The 16,671-nt window shown below is 37.2% G+C and overlaps 3 protein-coding genes and 1 long non-coding RNA gene across 9 annotated transcripts in view; 2 read left to right on the forward strand and 2 right to left on the reverse strand.

Annotated features, from left to right (window-relative positions):
- The window catches only part of LOC117332682 (rabphilin-3A-like), a 105,409-nt gene extending 103,856 nt beyond the window's left edge, over nt 1-1,553 (reverse strand). For both annotated transcript variants that reach the window (XM_033891680.1, XM_033891681.1), the window contains exon 1: nt 1,481-1,553. The gene's annotated coding sequence lies outside the window, so the exon portion shown is untranslated. The remainder of the gene's footprint in view (nt 1-1,480) is intronic.
- A 6,746-nt stretch (nt 1,554-8,299) lies between these two features.
- On the forward strand, nt 8,300-9,104 carry LOC117333758. The gene is made up of 2 exons (XR_004533999.1): nt 8,300-8,611; nt 8,974-9,104. It is a non-coding gene; the product is annotated as an uncharacterized LOC117333758 (long non-coding RNA).
- A 348-nt stretch (nt 9,105-9,452) lies between these two features.
- LOC117332828 (putative uncharacterized protein FLJ46204) lies at nt 9,453-10,437 on the reverse strand (the record flags this gene model as incomplete). Its single annotated transcript, XM_033891875.1, has 3 exons — nt 9,453-9,475; nt 10,052-10,136; nt 10,303-10,437. Coding segments are annotated over 3 exons (243 nt in total), but the record flags the coding sequence as incomplete, so codon positions are not given.
- Nucleotides 10,438-13,606: 3,169 nt separating this feature from the next.
- The window catches only part of LOC117332419 (sterile alpha and TIR motif-containing protein 1-like), a 37,415-nt gene continuing 34,350 nt past the window's right edge, over nt 13,607-16,671 (forward strand). For all 5 annotated transcript variants that reach the window (XM_033891307.1, XM_033891311.1, XM_033891308.1 and 2 more), the window contains exon 1: nt 13,607-13,714. The gene's annotated coding sequence lies outside the window, so the exon portion shown is untranslated. The remainder of the gene's footprint in view (nt 13,715-16,671) is intronic.

Here is a 16,671-nt window from a genome sequence, read left to right on the forward strand (position 1 = left end):
CAGACCTCGTCATTTCAACAAAACACAGTTCTATAATACAGACCTCGTCATTTCAACAAAACACAGTTCTACAATACAGACCTCGTCATTTCAACAAAACACAGTTCTATAATACAGACCTCGTCATTTCAACAAAACACAGTTCTACAATACAGACCTTGTCATTTCAACAAAACAGTTCTATAATACAGACCTTGTCATTTCAACAAAACACAGTTCTACAATACAGACCTTGTCATTTCAACAAATGACAGTTCTATGTTACAGACCTCGTCATTTCAACAAATCACATTCTATAATACAGTCCTCGTCATTTCAACAAACAACAGTTCTATAATACAGACCTCGTCATTTCAACAAAACAGTTCTATAATACAGACCTTGTCATTTCAACAAAACACAGTTCTACAATACAGACCTTGTCATTTCAACAAAACAGTTCTATAATACAGACCTTGTCATTTCAACAAAACACAGTTCTACAATATAGACCTTGTCATTTCAACAAATGACAGTTCTATGTTACAGACCTCGTCATTTCAACAAATCACATTCTATAATACAGTCCTCGTCATTTCAACAAACAACAGTTCTATAATACAGACCTCGTCATTTCAACAAAACAGTTCTATAATACAGACCTTGTCATTTCAACAAAACACAATTATATAATAGAGACCTCGTCATTTCAACAAAACACAGTTCTATAATACAGACCTCGTCATTTCAACAAATCTCATTCTATAATACAGACCTCGTCATTTCAACAAACAACAGTTCTATAATACAGACCTCGTCATTTCAACAAAACAGTTCTATAATACAGACCTTGTCATTTCAACAAAACACAGTTCTACAATACAGACCTTGTCATTTCAACAAAACACAATTATATAATAGAGACCTCGTCATTTCAACAAAACACAGTTCTACTGCAGGCCTCTTCATTTCAACAAATCAGTTTTTTTCCGGCTTTCAATTGTAACCGCAAATTGGACAGTGAACACTATGACCAAACAAACCAGTCTATCATACAGTACATGTTATAAATGTGTTACTGTGTGTTCATACAAATCAATTATTCTGTGTATAAATATCGATATTGTAACCCTGTCTCCCCGATCTGATAATAACTAGTAATATCCAACTAACATGCAAACATTTGTGTCGAACCGTTAATATTTACAAACTATAATGCATATAAATGCTATCAAACAACTACATTAAGTTAAATGATAAGTGCATACCAAAAATAGCTTAGAAAGTGTGACATGTTAGTCCATATTTTAACTCAATATCATAACCGGCTGATGACGATCGGCAGAAGCCAGCCGATCGATAATCCAGTCATGTTCCCAGATGGCTGTTGTGTTGCTGATGGCGTCATAACTTTCAGACTAAAACGTTAGCAAAATGGAGATATTCTTACAGAAAGCACGAGGTCTGTGAGAAGTGGCCAATGTTTATATAAAATACCTACCCCTATGTAGAAACACATCGGCTGCTCCCTCAATCGTCTGTCTCTTCTCTTCCGGAAACTGAACTGATTATCAACAAAGTCTGTGAGCATGCGCAGTGTAATTGACAGTAGCCACAGGGGCTTGCCACCAGGACGCAGTTTTCGTAATATTTTATTTCGAGCACCATTGCTGAAACAGTATAACCTCAGTTAGCTCTCAGTATTCAATTTGTATCACTAGAGTTCTGTCAGACAGACGTGAAAAATATAAATCGAAGCATCGTACTACGGAGAATGAAAAATGAGAGAATGTATGCGAAATCATGATATGTTATTATATACCGACTAAATTGCTGTATGAGTTTGGAGTTGGTGTTTCTGAAGTTATTGGCCATTCGAACACTGCCAAAGCGTAACGACATGATATGTTGATAAACGATTTTTTTTTTTTATCAAAGGTAAAGAAATATTCAATTGGTCAATTTGGTCAATTTACTCCGACGGAGATCGGCATATCATACCGACTCCGATATTTGGTCACCCTTATAGAATAGGGTTACAGGATAATTTTCTTATTTCGACATACTGTTCGATTTAAAGGGGGAACTATTTGCGTGGGCTAAAGGCTAAGCGATATAAAGACCAAGCTAGCCAGGCATTTTAAAACAATTGATTGCAAAACAAGATATTTATCCAGCAAATATTCATACATATATGGAGTTTTAAAAATGTATTGGAATTGACAATTTTGATAAATTCTTCTTATTTTTGGAATTTAAAGATACCGTAATCGTATGATAGAGAGAGTGCATCCGGAAAACTACATCGTCATGCATGACTTATGATGAACTTGAATGGTCACCTTGATGTATTTATATATAGAATTGAGTTTATTAATTAATCTATTTATCTATTTACGGTCTGTCCAGACACTTTATCACTAGCCCTCCACTTCTGGGTTGCGAGTTCGAAACCTACGCGGGACAGTGCCAGGTACTGACGGAAAACTACATCGTCATGCATGACTTATGATGAACTTGAATGGTCACCTTGATGTATTTATATATAGAATTGAGTTTATTAATTAATCTATTTATCTATTTACGGTCTGTCCAGACACTTTATCACTAGCCCTCCACTTCTGGGTTGCGAGTTCGAAACCTACGCGGGACAGTGCCAGGTACTGACTGTAGGCCGGGAGTTTTTCTCCGGGTACTCCGGCTTTCCTCCACCTCCAAACCAAATATCTATTTACGAATTGCTTACATATAATGATTATTTATCTAATATTTTATACAAACTAACGTTTATGGAAACGGAGTGATTGGTTTTAATCAATATATTGACTTATGTAACATTGTGTGTTTCCTGATCTTATATCATTAAAAACTTAACTAAAAGAAAAAACTGAAAACTTTCAAATTTCATATTTATATAATACATAATATTGTAGTCGCCATCTTTCTCTGACTTTAGGGTCGTGTAGTGTCAATCACGGCCAGGGAAAATACCAAACTAGTCTGGTTTAAACGCTTAGATTTGTGAAGAGTAGCCTAGCTTAATGGCTGTGTGATTAAAAAAATAAGAACCCAGCGTAACTTGGAAATGAGTTACAGATATGGACAATCTTACGTATAAAAAACTTTCCCCTGTATACATTTTACAATCACGACAATACTGTACATGTATTGAGTTTCTATTGCGTGTCGTTCTCATTGACTACACATCTTATCACGCAGACAAACACGTGGTATATATTCAGTTTCTTTAAAAGTGACAGAGTATACATGTGTATGAATTACATGATTTAACATTTGATCATCGTGAGAAACCCCCTCCTCCCTGAGAAGTTGAGCCCTGGCGGAAGTAGTATTGTCGACATCATATAAAGAGGGAATTGGTGTCCACCATTGAATGATCTTGATCAGTTCTATATATAACACTGATAGCAGGGGAAACATCCGTATGGAGTCTAAGAAAAGATCAAAGAAGAACTTTCTGAGATATTTAGTTGCAGACGCCTGTGCATTAGGTAGCAGGTAGTAAAGCAGGTTGACAGAATCATTCAGACTTTGTTCTGGCATGAAATTAAATATAGGCATTTATTTTTACAATGTTCAAAACTCCTATCACGAAAACTGAAGTCACGCGAGATGTTGGTGACACCGCTTCAAATTACGTATGGCGCCCTCTAGCTCATCTTCGCTAGCCAAGGCTTCTGTTTACGTTACACTCCACGAACCGCTACACATGTCACAGCGAACCGTTGCTATCCGACCATGCCTCTTCGTGTAATGCTTGATGTTCGGATTTTCATGCGAGGTAGTGTAATGTATAAAGGGAGGGATATTCATACATTTTCTGTTGATCAATGTCCAAAATGACAAGGTTGCATTCATCGATGTCGCCGCCCTACTATTACTTTGGAACCAAGGTACCGTTCATCAATGACTCTGCCCTATACAAATACTTTGGAACCAATGGTCCGTTCATAAATGTCTCCGCCCTGAAATTACTTTGGCACCAAGGTTTCGTTCCTCAATGTCCCTGCCCGACACCAAGCCTCCATTTTCCAATGTCCTCGCCCTATAACTAGAACTATTTATATATTATAGTCCACCTACCATATCGGCCTTCTGCAGATCCTGAATGATCTAGTGTTTTTCACTATTATCATCCAGTCATTAGCATTTAAAAAATATTATTTACATACTGGGTCACAGACTGGCATTAACATCTACACCGGTGACCTCCGCGTGGCTCCATCTTCTTCAGATCACTGTACCTGTTCACCTAGGTAAGTCTGGATTGGAAATCCCCGTACAATGGAATGTTCCATTCTTTATTTCCGTGGAGCATGTCGGTTTTAATAAAAGTGTTGACAGTTGATATATTCCGCATTAATGACGACATTGACGACAAAATATGCATCTATGTTGATGTGTAGAGGGGGGGAAAACTATACACAAGAATTATCACTGACATGGCCACACAAACAGCTACATATTGTAACATGCTAAATATTCAAGGATATTTCTCATAAATATTAAATATTTAATCGCCGATAGAAATTTAATTCCGTCATGTGTCATATAGAGTATGTTAAGTAATTCCGGGATAAACCCCCGAGACGATCGGTTATTTCCGTGATTCGGACAGTGATTTGGAATGTACGGACCGACCCGATGTGCTTCCGTGACGGCACTGTGTACATCAAGGAATGATAAACAAAATGTTATTTATATATACACGATGATTTATTTCTATCTATCTATCCTGTCAGTCTCGTGCGAGCGCATCGCCACCATGTCTTCAAGTCCCTTACTAGAATATTTTTGGCTAATTTACATACGTGGTAGGGTCGCCGGCCAAGGTATATCTAAAAAAAGGTTTTATAGTCTATAGATTGCATGCATATCCATCCTCAATGCAGGTATCTTGTACAGGCAGAACACATCTTCAATAAAGCCATTCTTGATGATCTTAGAACTCCGTCGTACTAAAGACCAATGGAGATCCAAATAAATGACATCAATAACCGGTTACACCGAGAAAAACTGTCTTCACTTTCGGTAAGTACCAACTTCGTAATTTACAAAATTGGTTTATTATGAAATTATCTTTCAGCTCCTGATTGGCTGAAAAGTGCCACGTGATATCATCCTAAGACAAAGTTGGTAAAAAAGCCGGTTAAGGGATTTTTTAGAACCTTTCATTAAAAGTGTATACAAACAATCTAATGACTGAAACGTTGAACGTGACAATATTATTTATATGCTAATGCGTTTAAAAGTATTTTGTTTATAAGTTATTGTTGTGACATTGTGTTGGTTAAAGATGTTCTGAAATACAAATATTCCATATTGCGGTCTATTTCAGAAAACGTCACGTGCATTCATAATTATTTTCTTTTAATTGGTATTGGCCTTTTTATTTCGATCGATACAAAAATAACAAACTCAGACTTCGTTCTCGGTTAACATTTTTTCTCGTGTTAATAAAACCATTAATCAACCTGATCAGAAGTCTATGTGTGTCTATGTGTTTTATTTGCGTCCGATATAATCGATCTGTTTTACATTATGTGTGTCTGATATTATCGATCTATTTAATTTGATGTGTGTCTGATATTATCGATCTGTTTAATTTGATGTGTGTCTGATATTATCGATCTGTTTAATTTGATGTGTGTCTGATATTATCGATCTGTTTAATTTGATGTGTGTCTGATATTATCGATCTATTTGATTTGATGTGTTTCTGATAATATCGATCTGTTTGATTCGATGTGTTCTGATAATATCGATCTGTTTAATTCAATGTGTGTCCAATATTATCGATCTGTTTAATTCAATACGTGTCCAATATTATCGATCTGTTTGATTCAATGTGTGTCCAATATTATCGATCTGATTAATTTTATGTATTTCTGATATTATCGATTTTACTAATTTTTCTTATGTCCAATATTATCGATCTGTTTAATTTGGTGTGTGTCTGATATTATCGATCTGTTTAATTTGATGTGTGTCTGATATTATCGATCTGTTTAATTTGATGTGTGTCTGATATTATCGATCTGTTTAATTTGGTGTGTGTCTGATAATATCGATCTATTTTATTTATGTAAGTCTGACATTATCGATTTATTTGATTTGATGTGTTTCCGATAATATTGATCTGTTTAATTTGATGTGTTTCTGATATTATCGATCTGTTTAATTTGATGTGTTTCTGATAATATCGATCTGTTTAATTTGATGTGTTTCTGATAATATCGATCTGTTTAATTTAATGCGTGTATGATATTATCGATTTATTTGATTTGATGTGTTTCTGATAATATCGATCTGTTTAATTTAATGCGTTTATGATATTATCGATCTCTTTAATTTGGTGTGTGTCTAATATTATCGATCAGTTTGATTGTCGAGTGGGGTATTCAGGTGAACATTTAAGCTTTGACGTTCTCTAAACTTTTAACTTACCTCATAAACAGTTTTCGCATTGGACACCACTTTATTGTCAATTGAAGTTTTTTGTTCTTTATTGGTGCTTTCTTGTTAATTGGTATTTAATTGTTAATTTGTGCTCTATTATTAAATGGTATTAAAATGTTGATTGGTGTTTAATTGCTAACTGGTGTGCAATTGTTATTTGGTGTTTAAGTGTTTAATTGTTTATGAGTGTTTTATTGTTAATTGGTGTTTAAATTTTATTGGTTTTCAATTTTTAATGGGTGTTTTCGATATATATTAGTTTATTAAATAGGCAAGGATGCAGTGGTTATAAAGGAGTGTAATAGAGTGGATTGGACGAGGGAGAACGGTTTATAGGCGGGAACATTGCAGTGTACATAGTATCGGGCAAGGATTGGGGGAAGGGAGGTAACTCGAGTAAATGGTTATGAAATGGGAGAAAAGATGGAGCATAATCAAAGAGAATCCATCGTAAGGTTGGGCGAACATCGAGGCGTGATTCGTCGTGAGATTTTGTTTACGTTACGGGTTTGTCTGTCATTTATAGCAAGCTGAAAATTCCTTCATTTAATATGAACAAAAGCGAACCACGCCTCGATGCCGGGTTGTTTATGATTTTTTTTTTATTTGCCTTGTATAATAAGCAACCATACCTAAGTCCGACTGCAAACCATTCACGATTCAACGAGTCAAGAAGACTAACTTGTGTGGGATAAGGATGTCCCCATTGCTCTGACTATTCTATTGGCGTAGAATCCATACACAGAAGAATTGTCATATTTAGACTGATATAAGATACAAGAATTTGTTTTTTGTGTCGTGTGTTTTAAAGGAACATTCCCTCGTTGAGACATCAGAAACATGCACAATTTCTGTTGACGAAATCTATGTCCGAACGATGATTATATGAGTGTTTTTGCCTACACGTAATGAAATAAACACCGAAATGTACAGGAAAATCGTACACAAATACCGTATGTCTTTGCGATAATTAGTGATACTTCGGGTCGAATTAAAAAAAATCCAGACGTAATGCTCAAAGAACTTTGGTTTATCTTGAGAGTAAATTTGCCGTATTAATGTAAAGATTATGACTTTGACTACTTGGTTTTCCAATAAGTTTAATTTTGACAACCCAAACTTTATTCAAACTAAGGAAAGCCCCTTTAACAACAAGGGGCCGCGGTGGCCGAGTGGTTAAGGTGTCCCGACACTTTAACACTAGCCCTCCACCACTGGGTTGCGAATTCGAAACCTACGTGGGGCAGTTGCCAGGTACTGACCGTAGGCCGGTGGTTTTTCTCCGGGTACTCCGGCTTTCCTCCACCTCCAAAACCTGGCACGTCCTTAAATGACCCTGGCTGTTAATAGGACGTTAAACAAAAACAAACAAACAAACAAACCCTTTAACAACAAAATTAAGCCCATTAGCTATTTCTACGACGGACAAAACTAAAATTAATACAAGATAATTTGCATAGAAAAACTGTAATAGGCATGCAAATATTCATGACAGTTGGAACAAATAAATTAAATGTTCTTTTCAAAGAAAAGAATAGGTTAACATATGTACAATGTAATATAGATGTACATTGTACCAATGGCAACGTTTCCCTGCCGAGAGGAGTAATTAGTAATAGATACATAATGGGTACGAGTGATGTATCGGATATATCACACGAGTGCGTAGCACGAGTGTGATATATGCGATACGTCACGAGTACCCATTTTGTATCTGTTTTATCCAATGACAGTCGAGGTTTTGTCACCCACGTGCCTAGGGGTGGAGCTATAAAATTGATCAGAACCTGTCACTGTGATATGTTTCCCGCCAATTTCTGACACGTTTTGTTTTCTGTCACAGTAGCCCATTCATTTCTAGTGAGACTGTCAACCATGACGGATCAGGTACTGATCACTGATGTCGATGTGTTCACTGACCTCGACGATATAACATTATCACAGGCCGTAGATAAGTATGAGTATGAACTTGAAGATAGTGACACGGTAGCTACTGACATTGGAATAGTTGATACCAAGGAATTAACTCAGCCAATTGTTGTAAATGAACTGAATGGTAATGTGAAAAACATGTGAAAGGCTGTAGGATTCGAGGGAAATTACATCAACCATTCCGGAAAGAGGACCTGCGCTACTTCCCTTTACCAAGCAGGTAAGTGTAAAATCATATCGTTTGAACAAATTGTGAAATGAAATATTTTTCGTAAATTTCGACGTTCACAATGTCACAAAATCCTTTCAAAATCCGTGAAATTGTTCATAAAGAAATCAATGAATCGGTTAATCGGTATTTTTATCCACTCGTCTTGTTATCATTTTCATCACTATTTTGTTTATGATAGGATTTTTGTGCAACGAAAGTATATTGTTACATTTAGCGTAATCTGTATAACCATTTTTTTAAATGACTGAAATTTTATATGTAATCATGTAATGTATGCTTTTTTTACTGACCTGTTAAAATGGATTTTACTTAATAAAATATTAACAGGGTTTTATATTCTGTTTGGTCAGGTTTTGATGAACAACTCATTATGGACAGAACGGTACATCGCAGCAGGGCTGTACGTGCATACAAGGTGAAGAAAGAAGACGGAAAATTTCTAAACGGCACTCGTATTTCATTAAATTTTGTTTGAAATGCATTTCCTGTCTTTGTTCATTTGTCACGCCTACATTTGAAATTGGCCCCGCCTCAAGACTGAGGCATGGACCAATCAGAAATGCCATGTGATATTTCAGATATCACATATGTGATATTTGAAATATCACATAGTATGCAATATATCGCCAACAAAAGATCAAAGAAAAACCGAGGCGTCATTGGATAAAGACTGATACTGTTACATTGTATTATCAGTTAAAGATTTAAATATTTAGAAATTATAATCTATTTAGTAATAGATAAGAGAAAAATATGTTGGAACCAGAGAAACCACCTAATTGGGCATCCCCTGCCTAGAAGGGTTCTGGTTTCCAAGCACAATCACAGTTCACAGGTACTTGGGGTCATGAACTAAAGTTATAATGGAATTGTCTAATTTTAATTTGTAACATCATTTCTTGTCTATTTATGCACCGATACAACATTGGAATCGATTATAAAGCGCTTTTAAAAACCCACCCGTTTCTGATTGTTATGATATAACCAGAAACGGGTTTTTTTTAAAGCGCTTTATAATCGATTCCAATCTTGTATCGGCGCATAAATAGACAAGAAATGATGTTACAAATTAAAATTAGACAATTCCATTATAACTTTAGTTCATGACCCCAAGTACCTGTGTCACAGTTTACAAAATAGTAAAATATGATAATTAATATTATTATAAAGCGCGAGAGTTATTATGTGTGTGTACATGAGAATGTCTGTGGGTAAGTGTGTAAGTAAGTGTGTGGGTATGTGTGTGGGATTGTGTGTGGGAATGTGTGTGGGTATGTGTGTGGGAATGTCTGTGGGTAAGTGTAAGTAAGTGTGTGGGTATGTGTGTGGATACGTGTGTGGGATTGTGTGTGGGAATGTGTGTGATACGTGTGTGGGAATGTGTGTGGGTACGTGTGTGGGAATGTGTGTGGGTATGTGTGTGGATACGTGTGTGGGATTGTGTGTGGGAATGTGTGTGGGTATGTGTGTGGGTAAGTGTGTGGGTATGTGTGTGGGATTGTGTGTGGGTACGTGTGTGGGTATGTGTGTGGGATTGTGTGTGGATACGTGTGCGGGTATGTTTGTGGGTAAGTGTGTGGGTACGTGTGTGGGAAAGTGTGTGGGTATGTGTGTGGATACGTGTGTGGGAATGTGTGTGGGTATGTGTGTGAGAATGTGTGTGGAATGTGTGTGGGTACGTATGTGGGTATGTGTGTGAGATTGTGTGTGGGAATGTGTGTGGGTATGTGTGTGGGTATGTGTGTGGGTTGTGTGTGGGAATGTGTGTGGGTATGTGTGTGGGAATGTGTGTGGGTATGTGTGTGGGATTGTGTGTGGGAATGTGTGTGGGAATGTGTGTTGGTATGTGTGTGGGTATGTGTGTGGGAATGTGTGTGGGTATGTGTGTGGGAATGTGTGGGTGTGTGTGGGAATGTGTGTGTGTGTGTGTGGGTATGTTTTGTGGGATGTTGGTGTGTGTACGTGTGTGGGTACGTGTGTGGGTATGGTGTGGTGGTTGTTTGTGTGTGGTTGTTGTGGGACTGTGTTGGGAATGTTGTGTGGTGTTGTGTGTGGGTATGTGTCTGGGAATGTGTGTGGGTAAGTGTGTGGGTATGTGTTTGTACGTGTGTGGGTATGTTTGTGGGTACGTGTGTGGGAATGTGTGTGGGTAAGTGTGTGGGTATGTCTGTGGGAATGTATGTGGGTACGTGTGTGGGTATTGTGTGGGTATGTGTGTGGGTATTGTGTGGGTATGTGTGTGGGTATGTGTGTGGGTATGTGTCTTGGAATGTGTGTGGGTAAGTGTGTGGGTATGTGTGTGGGAATATGTGTTTGTACGTGTGTGGGTATGTTTGTGGGTACGTGTGTGGGTATGTGTGTGGGATTGTGTGTGGGGAATGTGTGTGGGTACGTGTGTGGGTATGTTTGTGGGTACGTGTGTGGGTATGTGTGTGGGATTGTGTGTGGGAATGTGTGTGGGTAAGTGTGTGGGTATGTGTCTGGGTATGTGTGTGGGAATGTGTGTGGGTATGTTTGTGGGTACGTGTGTGGGTATGTGTGTGGGAATGTGTATGGGTAAGTGTGTGGGTACGTGTGTGGGAATGTGTGTGGGTACGTGTGTGGGTATTTGTGTGGGTAAGTGTGTGGGTATGTGTGTGGGTACGTGTGTGGGAATGTGTGTGGGAATGTGTGTGGGTACGTGTGTGTGTATTTGTGTGGGTAAGTGTGTGGGTATGTGTGTGGGTACGTGTGTGGGAATGTGTGTGGGAATGTGTGTGGGAATGTGTGTGGGAATGTGTGTGGGAATGTGTGTGGGTACGTGTGTGGGTATTGTGTGGGAATGTGTGTGGGTATGTGTGTGGGAATGTGTGTGGGTACGTGTGTGGGAATGTGTGTGGGAATGTGTGGGTATGTGTGTGGGTATGTGTGTGGGTAAGTGTGTATGTTCCTCTATGTTCTCGTCTTATTGTATCTGTATTAAAAGCTTTGAAAAATAAAACAATTATAGTAATTAAAATTTCTAGATCCACGGTTTGTAGTACATCAAAGTGAAAGGATATAAGTATAAATAGGGATTAAATGTAGTGCTTGGGCGTCCGCTACATACAAGGATTCTGACCCTTTAATAAAGAGTACGATAAAAAGACAAAAGAGACATTCATGTACATGGACATGAACCTACTATAGTTGTTACATAAGGTGCATTTACACACAGGACCGTCCCAGGCGTGCGACGTTCTGCGAAAGGTATGGGAGCTTTTTATCGGCCTGAATTAATTTGGCAGACTGTTCCACACCTGGGCCGCCTGGTACCGGAAAGACCTTAATTTGTCCAAACTTTGTAGAGTTAACCCTAGGTTGTACCACAGAGTTAGCTCCCCTAGGACGGTATTGGGCTGTGTATAATAAGGTCATGCAGGCATTCGGGAGATATTTTATAAATTATTTTAAAACCCCCGAGTGCCGTATCTTTAATTCTTCTGACATGAAGGTAGAAGGTAGGTTAATCTATAATAAGCTAAATGTTGCTGGCAAAATAGTTTTCAATAAGACGCCAAGCACGTTCCTCTAAAAGATTTGAAAATGGACCCCCATCTTTGTCAGATTTTTACCAATCTGCTTCAGAACGCACAGTTGCTTAGAAACTTTTCGTCATATATTTGAAAGGTTTTAGTTTAAACATATTTTATTGACATAAACTGACAATGGGATTAGTCGGTAAGATTTACCAACTTATTTGAAATGTGTACATCGAAGTTTACATTTGAGTCGATCATCTCTTGAAAGTATGGAATAGTGTAATGTCAACAAATGTCAGCTGAGTCGAGAAAGATCACTCACTCTGTCTAAAAATAATATTTTAAAACTTTCTTGTTAAATATGTTCCAATTATTCTTCAAAAATTGTAAATTAAATTGTAAATGAAGGAGACTTCTAAATTATCTGCCTTCGAAAAAACAATGTCACCTTGTGTAAATACTGTATTTGTGTTGTACACTGTTTTTGGGAAAGGGTTTTGTATAAGTGGGAAAACTTGTGCCCGACCCCTTTGTATAAACTAAACACTCTTGATGTACAACTGTATAATAGAATTCATTTAAATACTTGATGATCGAGTTTTGTGATGTATTTATTTTATGTCAGGGACGTATGTCGATGTATGTCCGCGTTTATGTCAATAGCGGGCCTCACTATGCTATGTGTCATATGAACATTCCTGTTCTTATAATGTATATGTAATTAATCTCTGTTGTCTTACCAAGTTTGGAATATGCATAACGGCCGCCCGTGGCTTCATACTAAACCTATCACAATTCGATGATCCATATTTAGTTGTCTCTCAAGAATTCTCACGCCCTTCCTTCGCGACAGTAAACCGCGAAGTTTTTAACGCCATTACGTAACTGGTATAAAACTGGCGTATTCTTAATAAAAAACTGAATATTCTTCATGGGCGGTCAAACAAACTCAGTGGCGAGGACAGTAAACATGGACATCATCTTGTCGACAGATTGACAACGACAAACAGTTTTTTATTTACACGTTTAAGATTTTAGTTGTTGATTTCGTTACATAATCAAAGGCAAGAAAAACATAAATTCATTATATATCCGCCATGAACGGACCCTAACACGCCTCTTGATCTGATCAGGTATACATTATATCGGTACTAATTAACGTTCGTGAACAATAAACTTAAAATCGTGTCGCATTAATCAAACAACATTTCAATTAGTTTTTTTTTAATTCAAATCACGATAAAATTAGAATAATTGTTTAATTTATAACTTAACTTTTTATATAATGTTGCAAATGATTCAATAATATTTTTAAACAAAAATTCAATGAGATTAGTCGGATGTTTGATTCAGGTAACGTGAGTATTGTTTTAAACAGATACACAGTGTTGTATCTGACGGCACTCATTCTGCGAAGACGGCCGAACTCTGTAATAGGGTTACGTCCCTTCCGTTGAAACTCTTTAAGTCGGAAGGTAAAATTTACGATCGATTGACAGCGAAGTTGCGGAAATTGTGGAAGTTATTGGGTGCACGGATAACCGTGTGGGTTCACTCTCCTCGCGAACAGAGAGGAGAAAATAGGAATCGGGTAAGTCCGAGTTAAAAAGACTACGGCCCAAATATGGTCATGCGACAATAACACGAGACACCACGGTGATAGGGGATATGTTACATTTGTCTGTCCGTTCTCGTGATGCCATGGTTCGATTTACTCGTGATCACAGGTACTTGTGGACATGATTATGATGTTTTTAATAAGAATATTACATTATAGACTGTATTACAATCGTATGCTTAATTTGTAAAAAAAATACCGTATTTATAAGGCCAAGGAACGGTATTTTTTTTACAAATTAAGCATACGATTGTAATACAGTAATTTACTTGTCTATAATGTAATATTTTTATTAAAAACATAATAATCATGTCCACAAGTACCTGTGCTCGTGATCAACAATTTGCACGCAAGAAACTTTTTATATCGTCGAATATTTAGAATAAGAACATTAGCTTCAAGAGCTTGTATTTCGAGAAATAGTGGAGTAAAACGATACAATCAAACAGCATATTGCTAAAGACAGGCGAGCATGCCTGAAACAAAATCATCACAGTCAGCCTACTCAGCCATCAAATTTAACTAAAATTTACACAAAGTGAGCAATTTATAAACAAGACTAAGACATTTATGAAATAAATTTTACATTACACGATTAAATAGTTAGTATAGAATTGTATGGTACATGTAAGAATTTATAGACTAGTAAGTTTAGAAGTAAGATGATTACAGAAACTTTTAAAGTTTCGAGTAACACATTATGATGAAAGTCTAGCACAAGTTTTCTCTGGCCCTGGCACCATGGCGTAGGGCTACTCCTATATGTGCGACCTCATATCCCATCAGGGTGTTTTTCTTGTAGCTGCCAGCGCCCTGATTCTGGGGCGCGACAAAAAAGTGTTATAAAGCCATATAAAATGATAATTCATGTTAACAAATATGTGTACGCTTACTTGTTGATGAAGTACTATCAATCCATTTATGCACAAACTGTTGATGGACACCTCTTAAATATGAACTATATCCACAATAATTCACTTGCAACCTACTGTGTTCAAATATTGGGTCACTAAAACAACTTTGCTGTTCCGGATATTATAAAATACGGAATAGAAATAAAACGGAGAGCATAACGCAATATTTTCACAGCGTTTCGTTTGTTTCGTCTATTTCAACTCCAAATTTGGATAAACCGGAAATAACCTCGAGAGCTCACAATCAAAACAAGTATGGCGGTATATATACAAATGCGACCTATGCTTAAACGACAAAAGAGGCTAATAATCACTGATCTTTGATATAGATATAGACACAATATTGTAACTGTGTTTATTTATCATAGCTTCATAGTATGTAAGTAACATCGTATAAAATATTAGTTATTATTTATAACTTTTAAGAGATTTCAATAAGAGGTGTCACAGCAACAGGTTCTACCTGCGATGGTGATTAGAGGTCACATGACAGCCTGTCAAAAGTTTCCTGTCGTGTAAACCTCTAATATTATTGGAGTAGGTGTAATGCCAGAACGCACTACTATATGAAAACATGGAATTATCCGACAACGTTTGGTGTCTCTAAGACTTTGGTGCAAGCTCAATAAAATCAAGAGTGACATAACATCTGCCTTACATATATATGGATAGATGAGCTATTAATTTACCCCAAAACACCTATTAAGTCCTATATTAGTGTTCTATTCCATCCGTATAGACCTCCGCTTTATGCTGGTCAAAATTTCTTGCTGACTGTATTGCCATGTTGTGGTGTGCACATTCAAAGTTTTAAAAAATGGTGCTCTGTACAGTGTAGTGATTAAAAACACCCTGAGATTTTGTTGTCAAGGCTCTCAGCGACAGCAGTGTGGGCAAGGTCTCTGATCGTTCCTGGATGACTCTCTTGTTGTTCACGTGGATGGTATCAGAAATGATCTTTCATGCATGTAATCCTATCTGTTGGTATCAAGTTGGGAGGATCAATGTATACAAGTTTGTTGGTAATCTTGTCTCGCGCTGTGAGTCGTGATATTCTTTCTTCAAGTGATGTCCACTTCAGTTGTTTAAGTACATGTAACTGATGACTTTTCTTGTCATTCTACGTTGTACCATTTACCGTTTGTTGATGTGGGTCCCATGATGTAATTGGTAAACCTAGACTTACAGAGCTCAATTTTATAGTGTAGTGAAAATCGGGGGAGTTATCTCCCTTGGTTGGAACTCGTTCCGCACATGAGCTAATGTTTAATCCCGCGGGATGTCAGAGAGCAGTCTCTTTGTCTCAATAGTAATAATAAGATATTTGAACATTAAAATAATATCAATACATCTGTAATTACTGAATAAAACTTAAAAACACACAACATGCATACGTTTATTCAGACAAATCATTTATCAAATAATTACTCGCTTCAAGATGAAGGTGAAGGCCGCGTCACAGTCGCAATTGCGTTAGGAAGTGTGCTCTGCAGTCGGAGATGTAATCAATAAAAAGACCACTGAAAATACCTTTTGTGGGTTTTCACCCGCAAACACACTGCCTTGGGACAATATATACAGACTTATATGCCACAATCACGGTTAGTACATGTATTTATATGTACCTATTCAACAAACATACAGACACGCTCGATTGACTTCCAGAGCTTACCTGTGTCTCGGTGAATGGCGATGTTTTTACAGTACCATTGATCAAGATATTATGGTCTACTGATTTTCCAAGTTGAAATTAGCCTCGACTTTTGTGCCCGTTATAAACAAGTTTGTTTATATTTTTGCTGAGAATAAGGTGCCCGCTGCCCGCGTTGAGCAGGTCCCGCTATATAGAGGTTCAATAAAGAGTAAAACTTGACGGGGGGAATTGAAAGTGCCCGTTATAGACAGGTGCCCGCTATATAGAGGTGCCCGTTAACACAGGTTTGACTGTATTTGCTATATTGAGATAATTCAGATATTCAAATATTTTAATGATATATGATTTTATTCAAAGATAAA

Source organism: Pecten maximus, chromosome 8, assembly GCF_902652985.1.
Source record: "Pecten maximus chromosome 8, xPecMax1.1, whole genome shotgun sequence".
Taxonomy (NCBI): domain Eukaryota; kingdom Metazoa; phylum Mollusca; class Bivalvia; order Pectinida; family Pectinidae; genus Pecten; species Pecten maximus.